This window comes from Chamaea fasciata, unplaced genomic scaffold (assembly GCF_029207755.1).
Source record: "Chamaea fasciata isolate MVZ Bird 193981 ecotype frontalis unplaced genomic scaffold, bChaFas1.0.hap1 SCAF_7, whole genome shotgun sequence".
Classification (NCBI taxonomy): domain Eukaryota; kingdom Metazoa; phylum Chordata; class Aves; order Passeriformes; family Sylviidae; genus Chamaea; species Chamaea fasciata.
This window is the reverse complement of record NW_027094092.1, coordinates 31,442,336-31,460,519: the sequence shown is the minus strand read 5'-3', so window position 1 is coordinate 31,460,519 and position 18,184 is coordinate 31,442,336. Positions and strand designations below refer to the sequence as shown.

Sequence of the window (18,184 nt, the reverse complement as noted above, 5' to 3'; positions counted from 1 at the left end):
ATGATGTCTGTTAGTAGGCTCTTTGTCAATAATAAAAAGCAATGTACTGATATCAAATAAATTTTTTCTGTCTCCCATGTCAAAAGCAGCATTGCCTGAGATATGTGTACTTAAAGCATTGCTTCTTCCCAAAAGCATTCGTTGTTTTACTTGGAGTTTTGTAAGCATGACTGGAAATAAGAGCAATAATACCCCTTCTGTGTTTCTTGGGTTTTTTTTCTTTTTTAAAGATATTCTTCTTCCAATGTGATTATCTGTCTGTTATTTCCCTGAAAGTGAAATTTCAAAATATATCATAAGAGTACGTATGGCCTTTGATGGCCATCTGAACTGCGTGTTTGTTTCATCCATGGTGTGTTTGTGATTGTAAGTGAAATACCCTCATAACTAACTCAGATGTAGGAAAATTCTGTGGAATGTTGAGTCCCCACTTTGGTTGAATTTGTTTGTCTAGTCAGTCACCTAAAATACAGTAGTTAATTTACAAATGTAGGATTTTTTATGGACACCGTATGTAGCACCCTGAGGAAATGGAGAGAGGGTGTAGAAACAAGAAGATGGGAGCCATTCCAGGGTTCCCTCTGCAAATGAATTAACAGTTTTGCATCTGATTTAATGCAAGTATTGAAATCAGAACCAAAAAGGGAATATCTATCTATCTATCTATCTATCTATCTATCTATCTATCTATCTATATCATATTCTATTTTCTGAACATGCTTTAAAACCTAAAGAAAAAAATTCTAGTTTTACCTACTTTATTTGACCTAATTTTTGGTGTTTCTTACTTTTAGCTGGAGTGGAAGTAATATCAGATGGGGGCAGCCTTTTCGTCTTCGACACATTACAACAGGAAAGTACTTGGCTTTGAATGAGGATGAAGGAGTAGTAATACTAGACAGAGAAAAGTCAGACACAGCATCTACAGCCTTTTGTTTTAGAGCATCAAAGGTAAATAAAAACCATGCAAATTTGTCCTGAATGTGGAGCACTCAAATACTAAATCTGAATTGTTTCAACAACTGTATAAATTATAATTTCTCAGTTGAGGCTAATGGTAAGAATTGTGCATTTAAATTCAGATGTAAACAACCACTGTCAAGAATAACAAAGGTTTCATGAAGAAAAAATAAGAGCAATTAATAAACTTTAGAATAAACTAAACTGTTACCAGTTTAATAAAACAAGATTAAAACCAAATACAGTGCAAGATACAGTGGTTTAATATGAATACTTTAATGATTATAGACTTTAGTTGGATAGAATCTCATTAGAGTGCTACATGTTCCAGCTCTATCTGTCATAATTGAGTTCAATTGAATTCAGTTGAGTTGCTATTCTTTATGCAGCATGCTGATAAGAACTGAACTCAAATTTTTCCTAAATGTAAGGCAAATGTAGTCAGTGATTTCTAAACCATATGTTTTCAAATTATGCTCTTTAGTGAGCTGCTAATTGGATGTTATTAGCTTTTTAATTGTTTCCAGCTGGGAAAAACAGTACAAGGGAGAGACAATGAAGAATGATTATGGAGGTAGGCAAAATTAATACCCTTTTTTTTTTCCCAGGAAGTGAAAGGTTTTATAAGCAAAGATGATTAAATGTTCTTTACATTCTTTCATGATTTTACTTATAAATAGTTACCATAGCTGTTACAATTTTTTATTGGCTTTTTTATTGGCTACAAAACCCTAAAGTTTCCACATAATTCTGAATGCTATATGATCGTTAAGAAAAAAGAAATCCCGAAGTGAAAAAGAATCTTTAAAATTAGTTATACACTAATAAAATCTAACAGTAATAATATTGAAAAATGCTAGACTTTTGTTAGTATAATAAATCAAATACTGCTTTTTAGCATGTTTAAAGTAACAATGTTTATTAGTGTGACTGAGTATGATATTTCATGAATTTTTTTTATAGCCAATCAAAACAATTGAAAAACTATCAGAAATTTTTCTTAGATTGCTAAGATTTACTTACCACATAGTTTTTAATTTTTGTTCTGTTTAAAGACTATGTACTATAGATTGTACATTTGATGTTGCTTTGGGGCATTTATTACATAATTTTTTCCCATTATTGGCAAATCATTGTAAGAATGGTGAGTATCCCAGAATTGCCACAGTTACTGGTTAAGCATTGAGTTAACAGTCCTTTGATGCATTCACTGTCTAATTGAACACCAGCTGTCTTGCTGTTTTTCAATATTTGAATCTATGCATATAAATGTATAAATTTTGTGTATGTAAATTTAGTGGCTATGTATGCACATTCATAAAATTATTTCTGTTACATTGAGTAAACATGCCCTATTTTCTAACTCTTTTTGTTGGTGTGTGCCTCAAAGGCACACTAGTAGAATTTAGTGCAGTGCCCCAAATGGCTAAGCTGAAGTACAGTTGTTATTAATTATGCAGAAGTCATTCGTGCCTACTGTGTTTATACACAATATGGTTGTAATGTACATTTTTATATTAAATCCAAGCTCAGTGTCTCATCATTCTGTCCCATTTGTGCTGTCCTATGCAGAAAAGAGTGTTTTTACCTCATGACAGGTTATGAATTTGGTGTCAAGAATAAGAAATGTTATCTATTGTTTGGGCACATAAGAGCTGCACTGTCTCATGAGTGGAGATATTAGTGTTCCCAAAGGTGAGGGGAACAAGCAATGATAAGTTTTCCTGAAGAAAGAAAGGTGATATTTGGGAAGGGAATAAACCCCAAAGATCAACCTGGACTGTAAGAAGAAAAGGGCTCTTAAAGCCAAGTGCTACTTGCACACAGATTGAGAGGAGAAAGGATCATATATACAATAGATAGACTAGATATATTCAGGTGTTTTTATTTTATTTTCTGCATAAATGTATTTGTAAACATTTTTTTTGGGTTCATTTTCTCAATGAAGAGACCTTTTCATTTGCACGTACCTTAACACAGCATGAGTTCAGGAAAATTTCAAGGTATCTGTCTAAAGTTTCCTGTCCAGTTGTGTACAGATTTTTAAAAATAGGGTGCTGGATACCTGTCTGTTTACAGAACTCCCATCCCTTAGACTAATAGAATAATTCTGATTGAGAAGGACCCTGGAAAACCATCTAGTCCAGCCTTTTGCTCCAGGTAGGATCAACACCAGTTCAGACCAGGCTGTTTACAAATAAGCATTGCTGCTGAATATCCAAGAGGAAACGAAACATTTCTTCATCGTGGTATTCTTTCCTGTTTGGAAGCCAGCAAAAGGGTTTTTTAGGAAAAGGATATTATCTTTGCCAGAAAGGAGAGCTATGTGGATATGCAAATCCTCAAGGCTACCCAGGAGCCTGTAACACATGACAACTAAAATCCTGTTTTCCAGCAGTTGTTATAGAGACCTTCTTGCTGTAAAAGAACCTTCATCCTCAATACTGTTATATTCCACTTCAGCAATCTTGTGTGTTACTTGCTTGTCAAAACCTATGATTGTATTCATAGTATATTTACTTTTAATGTTTTTTTCTCTTTCGATGGATAATACTGGAAATTGAGACACTAATTTTAAATTATAAAATTCAAATTATAGTGTTCCTTAACATGTTTTTACATTGATAAGAACAGAAAGGAGTTTTCAAAAAAGTTAAGGTAAGCTAAAGAACATGATGGTGATGATTTCAATGAAAATAACGTGTAATACATGCTTGTTTTGCTTCCTAATTGCTGCAAACTAAACTTACAAGCATTAAAAATTGATGGACCACCTCCCCCTGCAAATTACATGTTTTATTGGTTTTAATATAGAGCTTACTTTTGACCAAGTTTTAAAATTTCAACTTTTATACTTTAAGGCAACAGATCTGTAATGCCTTGTGACAACAGAGACAGCAGTTTCTCTACGCCAGATGGAATCCTGTTTTGAAATGGGATGTTCTCATTCCAGCATAGTACTTGGCTCAGCATACACTGCTGAGGAGAATCTTGGGTCTGCTTACAAATTTCCTTGAGACCAAACACAGTGCAAACAACAGCATATTTAAAAATAATTGTTGATTTTAATTTGTGTAGCCCAGAATTAATATTTGAGATTTCATATTTTATTTTTGTTGTGGTATGTAAAATTGACAATGAAGAAATTATTGGTATAGTCTTGGTAAGTAACATTCTGACACATTCAAAAGTCACAGATGACTCATGCAGAAGGATTTGATATCATTTTAATATTACTGCCAACATGTAGCTGTCTTAGGGACTGAACATGGCATTAGGATGTCGTAAGAGTATGGTAGTAATCATAAAGTTTAATTTGGTTTTGTAGTAAGATCATAGGTATTGCAAAGGCCTTTACCAACATTTGTCTCTAAAAGTTCAAATACTTATTTTTAAGTTAATATTTTACAGTTATAATTTCCCAGTAAGCACTGCATTTCAAATGCAATATTAAACTATTTCTTCTTATTTTTTATGAGAAGAGAAAATAGAAGGTGAAATGAAAGAAACTTTTTTTTTCTCGTCTACTAGAATGTACAAATGTATAAAGCGAAGTATACAGAGTACAATAATACCAGTAGCAAGCTCTTATATCTGTAAACCTTTTGTCTTTTCTTTTGTTGAATTGGAGTATCTATGGCAGTGCTTTTAACACAATAACAGTGTGCAATATCAAAAGATAAAATTTTAATCAGCTCATGAAAGTTAGATTTAGTCAGGGTTCAGCAGAAAGGTTGTTTTGCAATTCTTAGGACTGTCTAAACAAGCCCTTAAGCTGGTAAAAAATGTTTCCCCTACTGTGTTTTTACTACTGTAAAATCTTTGTATGGAAAGTTAAATTTATTTGTTCTGTTCACATTGCAATTTCTCATGTTCCTTTTATCATGTAGGACACCCTGATTCTTTCTCACTTTCTAATTCTTGCCCTTCCTCTAGTATATTAAACATCTTTTGAAAATATCATCTTTGACAGCTTTGCCCTCAAATTCCTTTGTTCATTCCATAATTTTTGGTTGGTTGGTTTAGTTTGGTTTGGGTTTTTTTGGTTTGTTGTTGTGGTTTGTTGCTGTTGTTGTTGTTGTTGTTTGTAATTATTTTTATTACTTTTCCTTTGCCAACTTCCATGATTTAATTCACAGCCTGAGAGAGTTAAAGTGAGACTAGGCTGCAAAGAGAGGGTTTTAAAAGCCAAAGTGTTTGGATATTTTACTGTTAAGATATGTACAAATAGCTAGATAAGAGAAGGGTTTTTTCCCCCCTTCTCCATCAGTAATCTTTATCTGACTAGACTTTTCAGCTGTTATAAAATACACCGTGTCTTTGCACACTGTGTTCAAATTACTTGGCTGAAATCCTAGAGAAGCTGGACAGGGAGCAAAGAGCAAAACATGATGAAGAGGAATTTGTGCTGTATTTCTCAAAGTGAAAACAACTTTCAGGCCCCTGAAATAATTCTAAAAATTTAATTCTGAAATGAAAATAATTGGGTGTTTTCACTACATGTAGTGTTGTCAAAAGAGATCAGTATCACTCAATTTTTTTCAAAAAAGGAACTTAATTAGGATTGCTTCTTACCACACTATGATTTCCTCCTCTGAAATTTTCATTGATGCTTGATTATTGATGCAGACACCATATTTGAAGAAAAAAATTTTAATCTCCATGTTAGTATGTAAAGACAAATAATTAATTGCTGACAGTTAGTGAATTTGTTCTATATTATTGTAGTTTTCACTGAATGTCCTCACTGCAAATGTGTATTGAAACAGTTCATCTTTTTCTGTACTCGACAGCACAGTCCACACAAATATGATGTGACATGTTTTCCCCATAGTCTTGACATTGAAATGGTATCTCCAAGCATGTCCTATAATTTCATTCAACTTCATCTTGGCATTATAATGTTACCTGTTTCAGCTGAAATTATTGTTGAAATGTGACAGTTAAATTACGTATAAATGAAAGCAGATTAGTATAGATATAATACAACTCCTGTTTACTCCACAGATGCTGAACATTATATAACCTGAAATGAAATAAAAAAACCTTGTCACACATAAAAAACCATCACAATTACATGTATCCATAACTCGCTATTGCAAAGTTTGCGGCAAAATTCTGTTCTTATTCCTGAAATAATTTTTTAAAGAACAACAACTTTATTTTAAATTGCGGAAGCCTTAAAATTCCCCAGTTGTGAATGAAGAACAATGGGATTAAGAAATAAATTTGGCTTAAAAAATGTATTTTCCAGCCAAGCATTGAGCAATGGCTTTATAAGAGGTTTGAAAGATTCGGAATTTTCTTACAAAGTGGATAAAGAAAAACATTATTTTTTTTTAAATAAATGCAAAACATTGAGAAAAAAATTAATAAAGTAAAAAATGAAGAAAACATAAAACCAAATCATACTTTTAAAATAACAAATATTTTCTTTTTTTTGATTTTTCAATACAGTGGCATTATTCTAAGCCAAGTGTGTTCCTGTATATACAAATTATAAACAAAATCTTACTCAGCATAAAAATATTTTAAATACATTGCTAAACAGGTTTATTTTTATTAATATTTTTCCTTTTTCAGCTAAAATTCAAAAAATTTGGCTACATAGAGTTCTACAGATTGTTAAACTGAACCTTTACTTAGATCAGTAACTCCATTATTGAACAGGTTAAGATAAACATCTTAAGATTTTTTGTATGAATCCACTGCAATTCACTGTAATGGATTTGACTTGATTTTTCTTCGTTCAGTGAAAATGATGCTTCGGATTTGAAATTATTTTTAATCACAGTCTTAAAAATCAATTGGATAGAAGCTAAAGTTATGTGAATTGAAATTTAGCTGCATCTTAACAGTATAAGTAGCATAAATATTGTTCAGTATTGTAATATGTATCAGTGTAGAATTCAATGCTTTATCCTATTCCAATACAGAGATTAAATATCAACTTTATTTTATATCTTTAGGAGCTGAAAGAAAAGCAGGAATCTAGTCTCAAACGTGACATTGACGGAATGGGAGTCCCAGAAATAAAGTATGGAGATTCAATCTGTTTTGTCCAGCATGTGGCCACTGCCTTGTGGTTAACTTACAAAGCACAGGATGCTAAATCAGCACGTTTAGGTCCCTTGAAAAGAAAGGTAACATTTGGGGGGTTCTGAGGTTTGAGGATTTTTTGGGTTTTTTTAGTACTTGTGAAATATATATGAGGGTTTAATTGTTTTGTGCTCTTATATTGAAAATTTGAATATTTCGCTCTGAAAATGAAAATACTGATGGATATTAATGTAACCATGTAATTGAAGAAAAACTTTTTCATTGAGAGATGTATTTAACTACTTTTTTTCTCAGAGGAAATTATTAGTTGGTGCTCAATTTTTTATTTTTTGCACTAGTAAAAGACAGAAATTCCTGATCTGGGTAATTATTTAAAATCTAAATTTAACTGTTGCAACTGGTGTAAACTAATATATCATCTAACATTCACTGGTGCTACAGGTTTTTTTAAATTAAGTATATTATGTGAAATGGCAATTAAATTTGTCACTTAATAAATGGCCTTAGAAAATAATCAAGTTTCTTAAGGGATATTAGAGAATAATTTCCTCCCAAAATGTTAGATGTAGTTGTGACGTGACATCAAGGTCTTTCTCTCAGTCTTTTGATTTTATGATATTAACAAGTGGCATATGACCTGTTATATCTTCAAATTTTTGTTCACATTTCATCCAGTGTTAAGGGGTTTTATACTGGCTCCGTGTAACTTCGTCATTACCAAAGGATTCCTTTACTCTCCATTTGTAGAATTTTACAACTTGAACCTATCCTTAGACCATGAAAAAGAAAAAAAAAGTGCATTACTGAAAAGAGGTTGGAATTCTTTAGTTCCCTGTACAAACGTACATTCATAAGAGAATACCCATACACAAGCACTGCAGCACTGAACAAGGAGGTTCTCACACTCCCTAGGCACAATCACATTTATTCATATGCAGCACACATGACATGATCATCATCAATGGGCAGTGAGTGCCCAATCCCTTCACTTCTCAGCAACCTGACTGATCAGAGAAATTGTTTAAATACCAGTCATTCAGTATTTTCTTAATAAAAAATTAAACCACACAATGACGGCCTCTTCCTTTCCCATGCCACAACTGGTTGTGTCATTGTGTTTCCAATTTTACTTCTTGAAAAGGCAATGTGTAGATTCTTTTTCTGTGTTCAATGAAGACTTTTACAATAGCTTCCTGTGCCATTTAGTATTTTGTTTCTCCAGTTTTCCGCTAAGCATCAAGGGGCAAAAGAGCCTCCATAATTGCCTGTCACTTTTATTCTCCTTTGAAACTGTTTCCTTCATGTTCAAAGACTTCAATTTTTTTGTTGCTCTCTCACCTGGAGAATTCTGTCTTGTTATATACCTTCAAACAGAAGAAAATCCAAACCTTCTCGCTTCATGAAATTGATTTTCCTGTGGAGGCAAGAAAAAATTTTTCATACCCTGCAAGATACGATACCAGGCTGTAATCTTGTAAGCAATTTGAGATATACATCCATTTAAATTTCATATAAAATCAATTTTTCTACATTAGAACTGAAGTCATTGCTTCGTATTTATCCTCTGCCATCATTTTGTCAGGCAGTTTTCATTTTCACTCACTGTAATCCTTTTGAAGCTGGCCTGCACTTTTTGTGACATGACTCATTAGCCCTAGGAAGATTGAGAAATACCTTGTTTTGGCAAGAGGCAAAGGATGCTTTTAACCTAGCTATTACCACAGTCAGCTTCAGTAAAGATATAGAGAGGAGAAAACAACTATGAGATTAGTTCTGTTATAAAACACTAAAAAATCCACTTAAAAATTTCTGTTGATTGGCTTTGGTGTAGTTTCAGGTATCTAATTATTATACTAACAAATACGAAAGAAATTCTGGCATCATTTATGAGGCATTTGTTGCATGATTTCTGCCAGAATTTTTATTTGTTGTGTCTCTCTCTCTCTGAGATTATGGTAATCAAAGATTCAAGAATTTGCCAGGTAATGATAATGTTTACATCAGTATCCTTGTCAAAATCCCTCCCCCATCCAGTGAGTGATGGATGTCTATCTTTTCAGTTTGAGAGCTTGCTTTTGTGCAAGCAATGGACTCCTGCAGAGCTCCGAAATGCTAGAGCTCAGGGAACAGAAAAACCTATGCTACACGATTTGATCCATGCTCATGAAGCCATTGCTCACAGAGTACTTCAACAAGCAAGGCATTGCCAAATGCCTTTTTATATGCAGAGAAGTGTTTTATCTGAGGAACTGATGTAGCCAGCGCTGGATGCTTCTGCCTGTGGTGTACTTACTGGAATTCTAAATAGCACTTTCCTGTCACTGTGATGTTTCTGGATGATTTAGTTAAAGTTTGGATTGTTGGTTTTCTGGTGTGCTTTTTGGGTTTTTTGTGGTTTTTTTGTTTTGTTTTGTTTTGTTTTGTTTTTCTCCAGAGAAATGGGAAAGATTAGGTCCTTGTAAAAGAGTTTTTCCTCATCCACTGCATACTTATGGAGAAGAGCGCATATCTGCTCTACAATAATGAAGATGTAATTATTTTGCAAGGCATGACAGTTTTAATACCCTGTCAAGTGTTTTCATTCCTGTAGCTCCAAAATCTGGAGCTACATACAATGGCCTGAGGAAAAATTTAACTGTCAAGTGTTTTCTTACTGTTTTGTGATGGGAAGAGCAGATCTTCACTTACTCTTCAGTTAAGAGACCTCAGGACCTTCTCTATGGAAACAGTGATATTTAAGCTAGCAAAGTCACCCACAGTGTGATTCTATATAAAGAAGTGTCTGAAAAAAAGAGGAAAGATGACCAAATTTTAAACTAGTCTCTTTTAAGAAAATATAATTAGTGTAATAATTCAAAAATATCTTATTTCCATGGATTCTGCTGTCCAGATAAACTCAGCAGGTGATGTTTGTCTCTTTCAAAAAAGCTCTTCCTCAGGGAGTTTGAAGAAACAGAGCACACGTGTAGTGTAGATTCTGCTAAGCATGGAGATACATCACTTTTCAGTGCTTTGATACACTTATATGCTAGTATATACAAAAGCTGTCGGTAAATATCTTCCGCATTTGTGGTAGTAAGGACTCATATAACATTACTTGTTTCTTTGTTAACTATTCATGCCCTCAGAATTACTCTGTGAACTGGGAAGGTGGGTTGCAAATCTTTATTAACTCAAAGCTAAAACGATACATTTTTTTGGTGGAGAATTCAGTAGATTGCCTCTTGGACAAAGAAGCATGATAACTCACATTTACTTCCTACAAGATTGCTGTAAGATTTTAATGACTCAAAATGACCAATACTTGTTTTTGTGACACCTAAAAGTGACGCTAGCTTTCTGTGACTTTGTGGTTTTTTTCAAAGTGAAAGGTTAAAATCCTACAAAAGGATCTCTGTTATTGCTTGAAGTTCACATGATGTTCATATCTGATTTGGATAAGAGTACAACATATTGTGTAGAAATAGTCAAGTGAATCAGAAGTTGCTCGTAAACACTATTGCTCCTTTAGCACCACTGTAATACTTGTTTGTCACTCCAGCTCGATTTTTCTTGTCAGTATTCTTAAAGCATAAATCTTTTCATAAATGATGCTTAAGAAAGTGATGTTCCTCTTTCTCTGAGAGCTAGAATACAGGAAAAATGACACTTTTGTTACAATTTGAAAATGTTTTTTACGAGTATCTTTTTAACGAATTGTGGAAGAATAAAAATACATTACATTGTCTTCTCTGAATAACTTATGTAAGACTGAAAAACTTGTAGTTTTTAATGGGTGTCTAGATAAAGTGATTAACAAATCTTCATATATACAAATTACTTTTTTTTCAGTGAAGTATTGAAATAAGTAAAAAAATATTGAAAAGCAAAAAGTGTTTTTAAGTAATGATTGTGATCATTACTGACTCTCAACAGGTTATATTACACCAAGAAGGTCACATGGATGATGGTCTCACATTACAAAGATGCCAGCGTGAGGAATCCCAGGCTGCTCGAATCATTCGCAATACTACAAGCTTATTCAGCCACTTTATAAGGTAGTTGTTACCTTGTTTTTAAAGTATTCTGAAATTATAAGAATTTTCTCTAAGAGAATCCTTATGTCCTGCTTTCAAGTATATGGATTTAGAAGCTACTAGAAATATATTTTTACTGATTGAAATTTGAAATTTTGATTAGTAATGCCATTAAATAGAACAGTTTATGTGAGGTTATTTACATGAAATCTAATACCTTGAAGCCAGAAACAAGCTGGATCATAATCCAGGTTGAAGAAAACATGCTAACTGATCTAACTCTGTTAGTGAGTATTCAGTGGTTCCTAGAACTTTATGTAATTACATCTATAAGAATGTATTTTGTACTGAATAAACTATTTTTGTAGTGTTTGGCAGAAGTTTTAATTATGATGATGAAATGTTCACCTTGTAATACGTGGTATAATATTTGATGAAAAAATAAAGAAAAAGGAGTTTGTAATTAATTATTTGCCCACCATATGAACCTGTGTTTAAAACTTTATTACTTCAGTATCTCAAGAACCTGCACCACTCCTTTGTATTTCTTGGGCTGAGGATATAAAACACAGCTGCCTTTGCCAGCCAGTCAGTGCCTGCTAGATGATATAATTTATAGCAGTAAGGCTCTGGAAAGCTGGGTTATCACACAAGATTGAGAAAGTACTTGGACAGAAAAAGACATTATTTTACTGACAACAGAGACTCCTTGAAACACTTTATATTTTTAAATCCCACCCTTCTTTATTTACTGTATGGAATAGATACAGAAGATCTAATTTATGGTTAGGATTACCTGCTACTTTTGTGTTGTTTTCCCAGAAGACTGTGGGTGTATAACATCAATAACTGCTACTGTTATTGCACACTACATCTATAACTTTTATGAGATTTAAAGTACCTAAACAAAATCAATTACTGTAGAAAATGACTTTTGATCTCTTTTTTTTTTTTCTGAATTATATTGTTTCTTCTTCTATTTATTTTTTCATTTTTTAAAAACATTCTCTATGTTTATATCAGCACGGAAAGGGAAATATGATTCCACTTCAGGAAGCTCTGAGTGCTGGTCACCCAAAAAATAGATGTTTGAGTGATGTTCAACTCTGATCATCTGTTGTGTATATTCATATGTCAGACATGTAACGAGACTTGATTTAAGTACCAAAAGAGAATAGGCTGCCACATAATACTGTAAATAACAATGGAGAAATGATTAATGTTGCCAGTCTTGCTGTTTTCCATAGTGGGAACAACAGAGCACTATCGCCCACCGCCCTGCCTGTTGAGGAGATGGCTCAGACTCTGCAAGACCTGATCACTTACTTCCAGCTTCCCAAAGAAGACCTGCAACATGAAGACAAGCAAAACAAACTTCGCTCACTCAAAAACAGACAAAATCTATTCAAAGAAGAGGTATAGAGAAATAGGTTTTTGCATTATTTTAAGTGTATTGTTTCACAAACTTGGAGAAAAATGTAGATGTATGCATGTTATCATCTTGATATGTGCATATGACCTATAATGTAACATTCCTAGTTGAAATATATGTATGTAAGTATATTAAACTTGTCACAAGCCATGCACTCTGTCATAAAATTTGATCTTAATACTTCTGAGTACCTTTAAATGGCTCTTATTTTACAAGGAATTTCTCTTGCTCTGTGTGAAGTTATACAACCTGGACACTCCGAATGACTGATAAAACCTGGGTCAATAATGGATGTTATTTCTGATGTCTTTTCTGTCCTGTGAATTTGCCTGTAAATTTTTACTTCTAGAAACTCTAAGAACGCCAGTTTTAGAGAAGGTTATGTATTACATAACTGTTGAATTGCTCCTCTCCGAAAATAGAATAACTGCATTTTTGTAGAAATGTGTTTACGTTTTATGATGTTTTTAGACACATTTGAATTGCTTGCAGGTTTTCAATACCATTTCAGTATGCAAAGTGAAGTTACAAATCTCTTGTAGTATTTAACAGTCTTTGAATTACAGATATTTTATTGGATAGTAAAATTTCCACCTTCTTTAATCAGCGAAAATTCCATTTGACCTAAATTTAAAGGGTTTTTTTTTCCTTATGCAAGGAAGACTTCATGTAAAAAAGAATGTCCTTAAAATTGTAAAAAGCCTTTTCAGATTTTTATTCCCTATTTTGCATAATACCTAGTTGTGTAAGGAACAGTATAGAATAATTCTCTAAAATTAATTCTTTTTATACAAAAAAATACATACTCAAATCTTTTCAGCACAACTAGTTTGTTGTTTGGGATTTTCTTAATTGAAGGTAATGCCACCTTCCAATTTATACAGCAAAAACTCTTTAAAAAAACAATGACCAATGCTTTTTCATGTACAGTTCACTTTCCTCTCTGTCATATGTATTTAGGGAATGCTGGCACTAGTTCTAAATTGCATTGATCGCTTAAACGACTACAACAGCGCAGCTCATTTTGCAGGAATTGCAAGAGAAGAACATGGTGGTACATCATGGAAAGAAATTTTAAATCTCCTTTACAAATTGTTAGGTAAGTTCTTCAAAAACTTACTAATGTAAAAAAGCCTCCAGAATATATATTCTTGGTATCCTATGTGCTGCTTCACCACCAAAGAATACTTCGAGTATTATTCAGTTTACTATGTAAATTACAGAATTTCTTCCATAAAGTTGCTTCTATTTATTACAGAAAACAAAATTTATTGAGCAATTTTACATCAGAAAATTAGATCTCAGGTAGGAAAAAGTTCCTTGAAGCATGCCAAAGCCTTTTTTAAAATTATTTAAATGTACCTGTGATATGGAAACAGATGTGATTTATTAATTCAAAAATTAGATGAACTGGAAAGCAGTCTTTTTATATGAAACTGAAGAAAAATCTAAAAGCAGTAGTCAGGTCTGCTCAATCCATTTTTGTCATTTGATGTTTAATATTCATGTTAATGGTAATAAAAATAATTACATAAAAAAGAAATATTTTTTCAATATCAATGTCAGATTTTCTACAGCACTGTTATTCAAGAGCAAACTGCTTTTGTGTTGTAGAATGACCAAAATTATAGAGCAGGAAAGGTATGCTTATGTTTATTCTTTAAATTTCTTATTTGATACCTAGTTTGCATTGTACCTCATTTAGGAGAATTTTATCTTCTGATGGAGATTAAATACATTCTATTTTCATTGTAAAGGAAAGTAGTCCTGATCCATAGTGAAATAAGGAAGCTGAGAGTCAGGACAAGAATAAAAAAACAAAGGGAAGAGCTTTGAAGCATGAGGTTATTCTCATAGAGTGGACTTAGAGGTGCTTCTAATGAAATCTCATTGCCTTAGAAATTGGTGTATTTTGCTACAGTTTTATGAGTTTAAAGAAAATCAGAATGAAAATAAACTCTCTTTAATACTATGTGGAATTTTTTCAGATTTTATCTTGATTTTCATCTGCAGGTACATTTTAAACACAGTTGTTCTGATGTAATATTTATTGTCCTTCATAATTAAAATCCTTGACAATTGTATACAAAAGGTGGTTTTTTGTTACTTTTTTCTCCCTATAATCTATGACTTCTAGAAGGAGGAGAACTAACAGTATTGCTTGAAAGACTTGAATGCTGATGAACTTTCAAAGTGCAGTCTGCACTACTGAAAAACTAAAAGCTATGCATTCTACAACATTGAAATCAGAAAGTAGAACTAAACACCAATATGCCTAAACTGCACTTCACCTCAGACTTCTGCATATGATCTTCCCATACTTGGTAGGAAAAAATAGAAAGAGAAATGTTTCAGCCCCATGATCATGACAGTACTTGACATCAAGCAAGGGCGCTGGATAAATTCTATTTAAATTTAGCAACAAAATAAAACATAAAACTTTTTTTTTGCCTAGATTCTTGTTTATCCAGCAGACCTCCTTCAATTTCATGAACTATGTGCTTCTTAGAAATTATGTCAGTTGCTGATAATCAAAGTAGTGAAAATCTCAATTCTGTATTATGGTAACAAATATGGACTTGTCCTTTCATTGTTTTATGAAGTAGCTCTAAAAATTGTGTTAAAATGCATATGATAAACATTGTTGATTTAAAATGGAAAGCTCTTTTATAAAATTATAATTTGTGTTTTCTTCCAGCTGCTCTCATTCGTGGCAACAGAAACAACTGTGCTCAATTTTCCTGTAACCTTGATTGGCTAATCAGTAAATTGGACAGATTAGAATCTTCCTCAGGTGGGACTCACTTTTACAATGTAAATTAACTATCAGTCAATGCCTGTTTTACCTTATTGACAGAGCAGCTTTCCTTGAAGCCAACACATATGAGAAAACAAACACACACTTGGGGTTTGGTTTTGGGGTTTTTTTTTGTTTGTTTTATTTTTTGTTTGTGTTGTTTTTGGAGGGTTTGTTTGTCTGTTTTGAGTTTTGGTTGGGGTTAGATTTTTTGTTTGTTTTTATTTTAATTGGCAAAAATAATATTTTTAAACAGATGTTCATATGACATTTTTTTCTTTAATGCATTTGTTATGTGCAATACTGTATCCGGTCAGTGTTGAACGTGACTTATGAATTTAGGGATTGGGTATCAAGAGTGGTGTACCATGAAATAACATCTATTTGTGGCATGCATAAGAACTATACAGTGCTCCCTATTAAAACCTTTACCTCTTCCATTAAAAAGGAGTTAAACTTGCAAATTTCTCTAATGGTCTTAAAATTGTCTCTATATTCAAAAGAAAAATTAACATTTTTATTATGTGTTTATTCCTAATGTACCACGTTCATATAATTACTTCTTAGAAGTGGTTTCACTCCCTTTTTAGGCGAGAGAAAACATAACCTCTAGTAAGATACTTATTTACTGAGCTTTTATGTTGTGTTAAGTGGTGCAGGTGATTTAATGACATCATATTTTCTGGGGCATTCATATAGGTATTTTGGAAGTGTTGCATTGCATCTTGACTGAAAGCCCAGAAGCTTTAAATCTAATATCTGAGGAACACATCAAATCCATTATTTCACTGTTGGATAAGCATGGGCGCAATTACAAGGTATGTTTGCAAAAATTTCAGGATATAATGTTAATCTTACAATAATTTGTGAGGGGAAAAAAGATGAGAAATGTCTACATGGGAATATTTGATTCTAGTACCTTTAAAGGAATAAAATAACCTTAAAGTACATCTGCAAAATTTCTTTGTTGAGATTAAAAGAATGTTTAATATATAATTGCTTTTCAGCAATTTTCAAATACCAAAAATTTGTATGAAAAGTAAGCAGTTAAGAAATATTGATAACCAGTCAGAAAATTGGATTTGATGAGAAAATTAAGTATTCTGGTGGCTGTAAGAAAGTGAGCAGAGTAGCTTGCTTTGTGATTCAGGGCTCTAGAGAAATAGTGAAGTACCATTGCGTATGCAGATATAGAGAACTATGTCCTGCAAAGTCATTCCTAACTTGAGTAATAATAATAGTAGCAGAAAAGAAAAAAATAAATTGACAAATCAGAAAAATAATCCAAATATCTGAAAACACAGGTGTTCTGAAGAACGAAAAAAACCCCTGAGTTTCCAGAAGATATACTGGATGAAATTAATTTAGACATCAATATGCAATTTATTATGATAGAAGAAGGTGAACAGAGTTTCTGGCTGCAACCAGGATGACACCACAACACAGACGAAGATATAGGTTTTTGTGTGATTTTCTGATGTGAGTTTCCTTCCTCAATTAAAATTTTATTTGAAAGACTGATAACATCGAGGAAGAACAGAGAAAGTTTTAGTGAGGTGAAATTTCCTTCTCTTATAATTCACTAATACAGAGAACCTAACCAACTACAGATACGGTATGAATGGATTTAAGTACGCATAATAAAAAAAGTTGAAATTACAGCAGGAAGTTTAGCTTACTTTTTTATCTCTTAGCAAGATTACTGTTATGCCAGTCACCTAGAAAGAACCTTTTCTCTGAAACATCTCAATGTAGATTTTATAGTGAGAATTTACAGCAGAAACAGAAAATGTACACAGGAGAAGAATTATACTGGGTAATAGATTTGTTCATTTCCATTTGTAGTGTCTTCGGCTATACCTCAGCAAGTAATGAAGGGTGGGAAGAAATGAATTTATCTGTTATTCCACAAAATGTATATCTTGTTCTCCTGCTAGATTAGAAATTCTGTTGAGATTTAGGAAATAAGAAAAACAATGAGCAAAATAGTCCTGGAAATTACTGAGTTGGAGGACTTTCTAAATTAAAAGCCTTCTGTCAGAAATAGAGTCAGCAAATTCACAGAGACTATTTAAACAGTTTACATGTAAAGCCTCAGTTCCTCGTAATCATTAATGTTACTAAGATGCTTTCCAGCTTAGTACTCGTCAGATCTTATGCCATTCTTTAAATAATTACCTCTGTCCTTCTGCTAGATGGTTTCTGCCCAATTGCAGTGGTGGTAAAAAGAAAAATGCATGGGCTGGGACATAGAAAAGTGTTTAAGCATATATTTTAGCTTAAACAGGGTAAGCTGTTAATGGTGGGTTTGTGTTAAATTCACTAGTCAGACAACAGGAATAGCTAAAATGAATTTTATATTCTGCTGTTTCTGGAGTTGTACTATAGTAATAACATAATCAATGGTGTGAAAAGATGTCTTTGTCGTGGAGGTGGTGTGTAGCAATGTAGACCACTTGGGCTCATTGCTCAAAGACTGTCAGAGGTTGAGTGCACATTGAAGCTTCTCTGGTTTTTTTGTCAAATCGTGCAGCTTTGTTCCTCAGCACTAAGCAACATTCTGTTACTCTGCTCTTCCAAAACCTCCTGCTCCAACACTCTGGGAGCATGATATCAATCTCCTTCAATTTTCAGACTCAAGAAAAAAAAATCTGAAGTTTTAGAATAACATCTTTCTGAAATTCTGTTTTGCTTTAGAGTGAACTTTTAAAGTATTTTTCATATTGTAAATATATTGATTATTTCTCAAATTGAAAACGTTCTTTCCAGAAGAGACTCATAAGCAGTCAGATCATTGCCATTGAGAATTATCCCCTAATTTTGCACAGGAAGTTTTTTGGGCTGCAGAAAATTTATCAAGGAATTTCATTTTATATTCAAATTTTTAATGAGATTTAATAAAAAAGTCTTAAAGAGTCG

At 32.8% G+C, this 18,184-nt stretch overlaps 1 protein-coding gene across 1 annotated transcript in view; it reads left to right on the top strand.

The window, feature by feature from the left end:
* The window catches only part of RYR3 (ryanodine receptor 3), a 194,785-nt gene that overhangs the window by 61,346 nt on the left and 115,255 nt on the right, over positions 1–18,184 (top strand). The window contains exons 10-16 of the mRNA XM_066188306.1: positions 795–951; positions 6,930–7,103; positions 10,936–11,057; positions 12,284–12,452; positions 13,429–13,567; positions 15,167–15,262; positions 15,965–16,083. Coding sequence (XP_066044403.1) covers positions 795–951; positions 6,930–7,103; positions 10,936–11,057; positions 12,284–12,452; positions 13,429–13,567; positions 15,167–15,262; positions 15,965–16,083 — 976 coding nt within the window. The remainder of the gene's footprint in view (positions 1–794; positions 952–6,929; positions 7,104–10,935; positions 11,058–12,283; positions 12,453–13,428; positions 13,568–15,166; positions 15,263–15,964; positions 16,084–18,184) is intronic.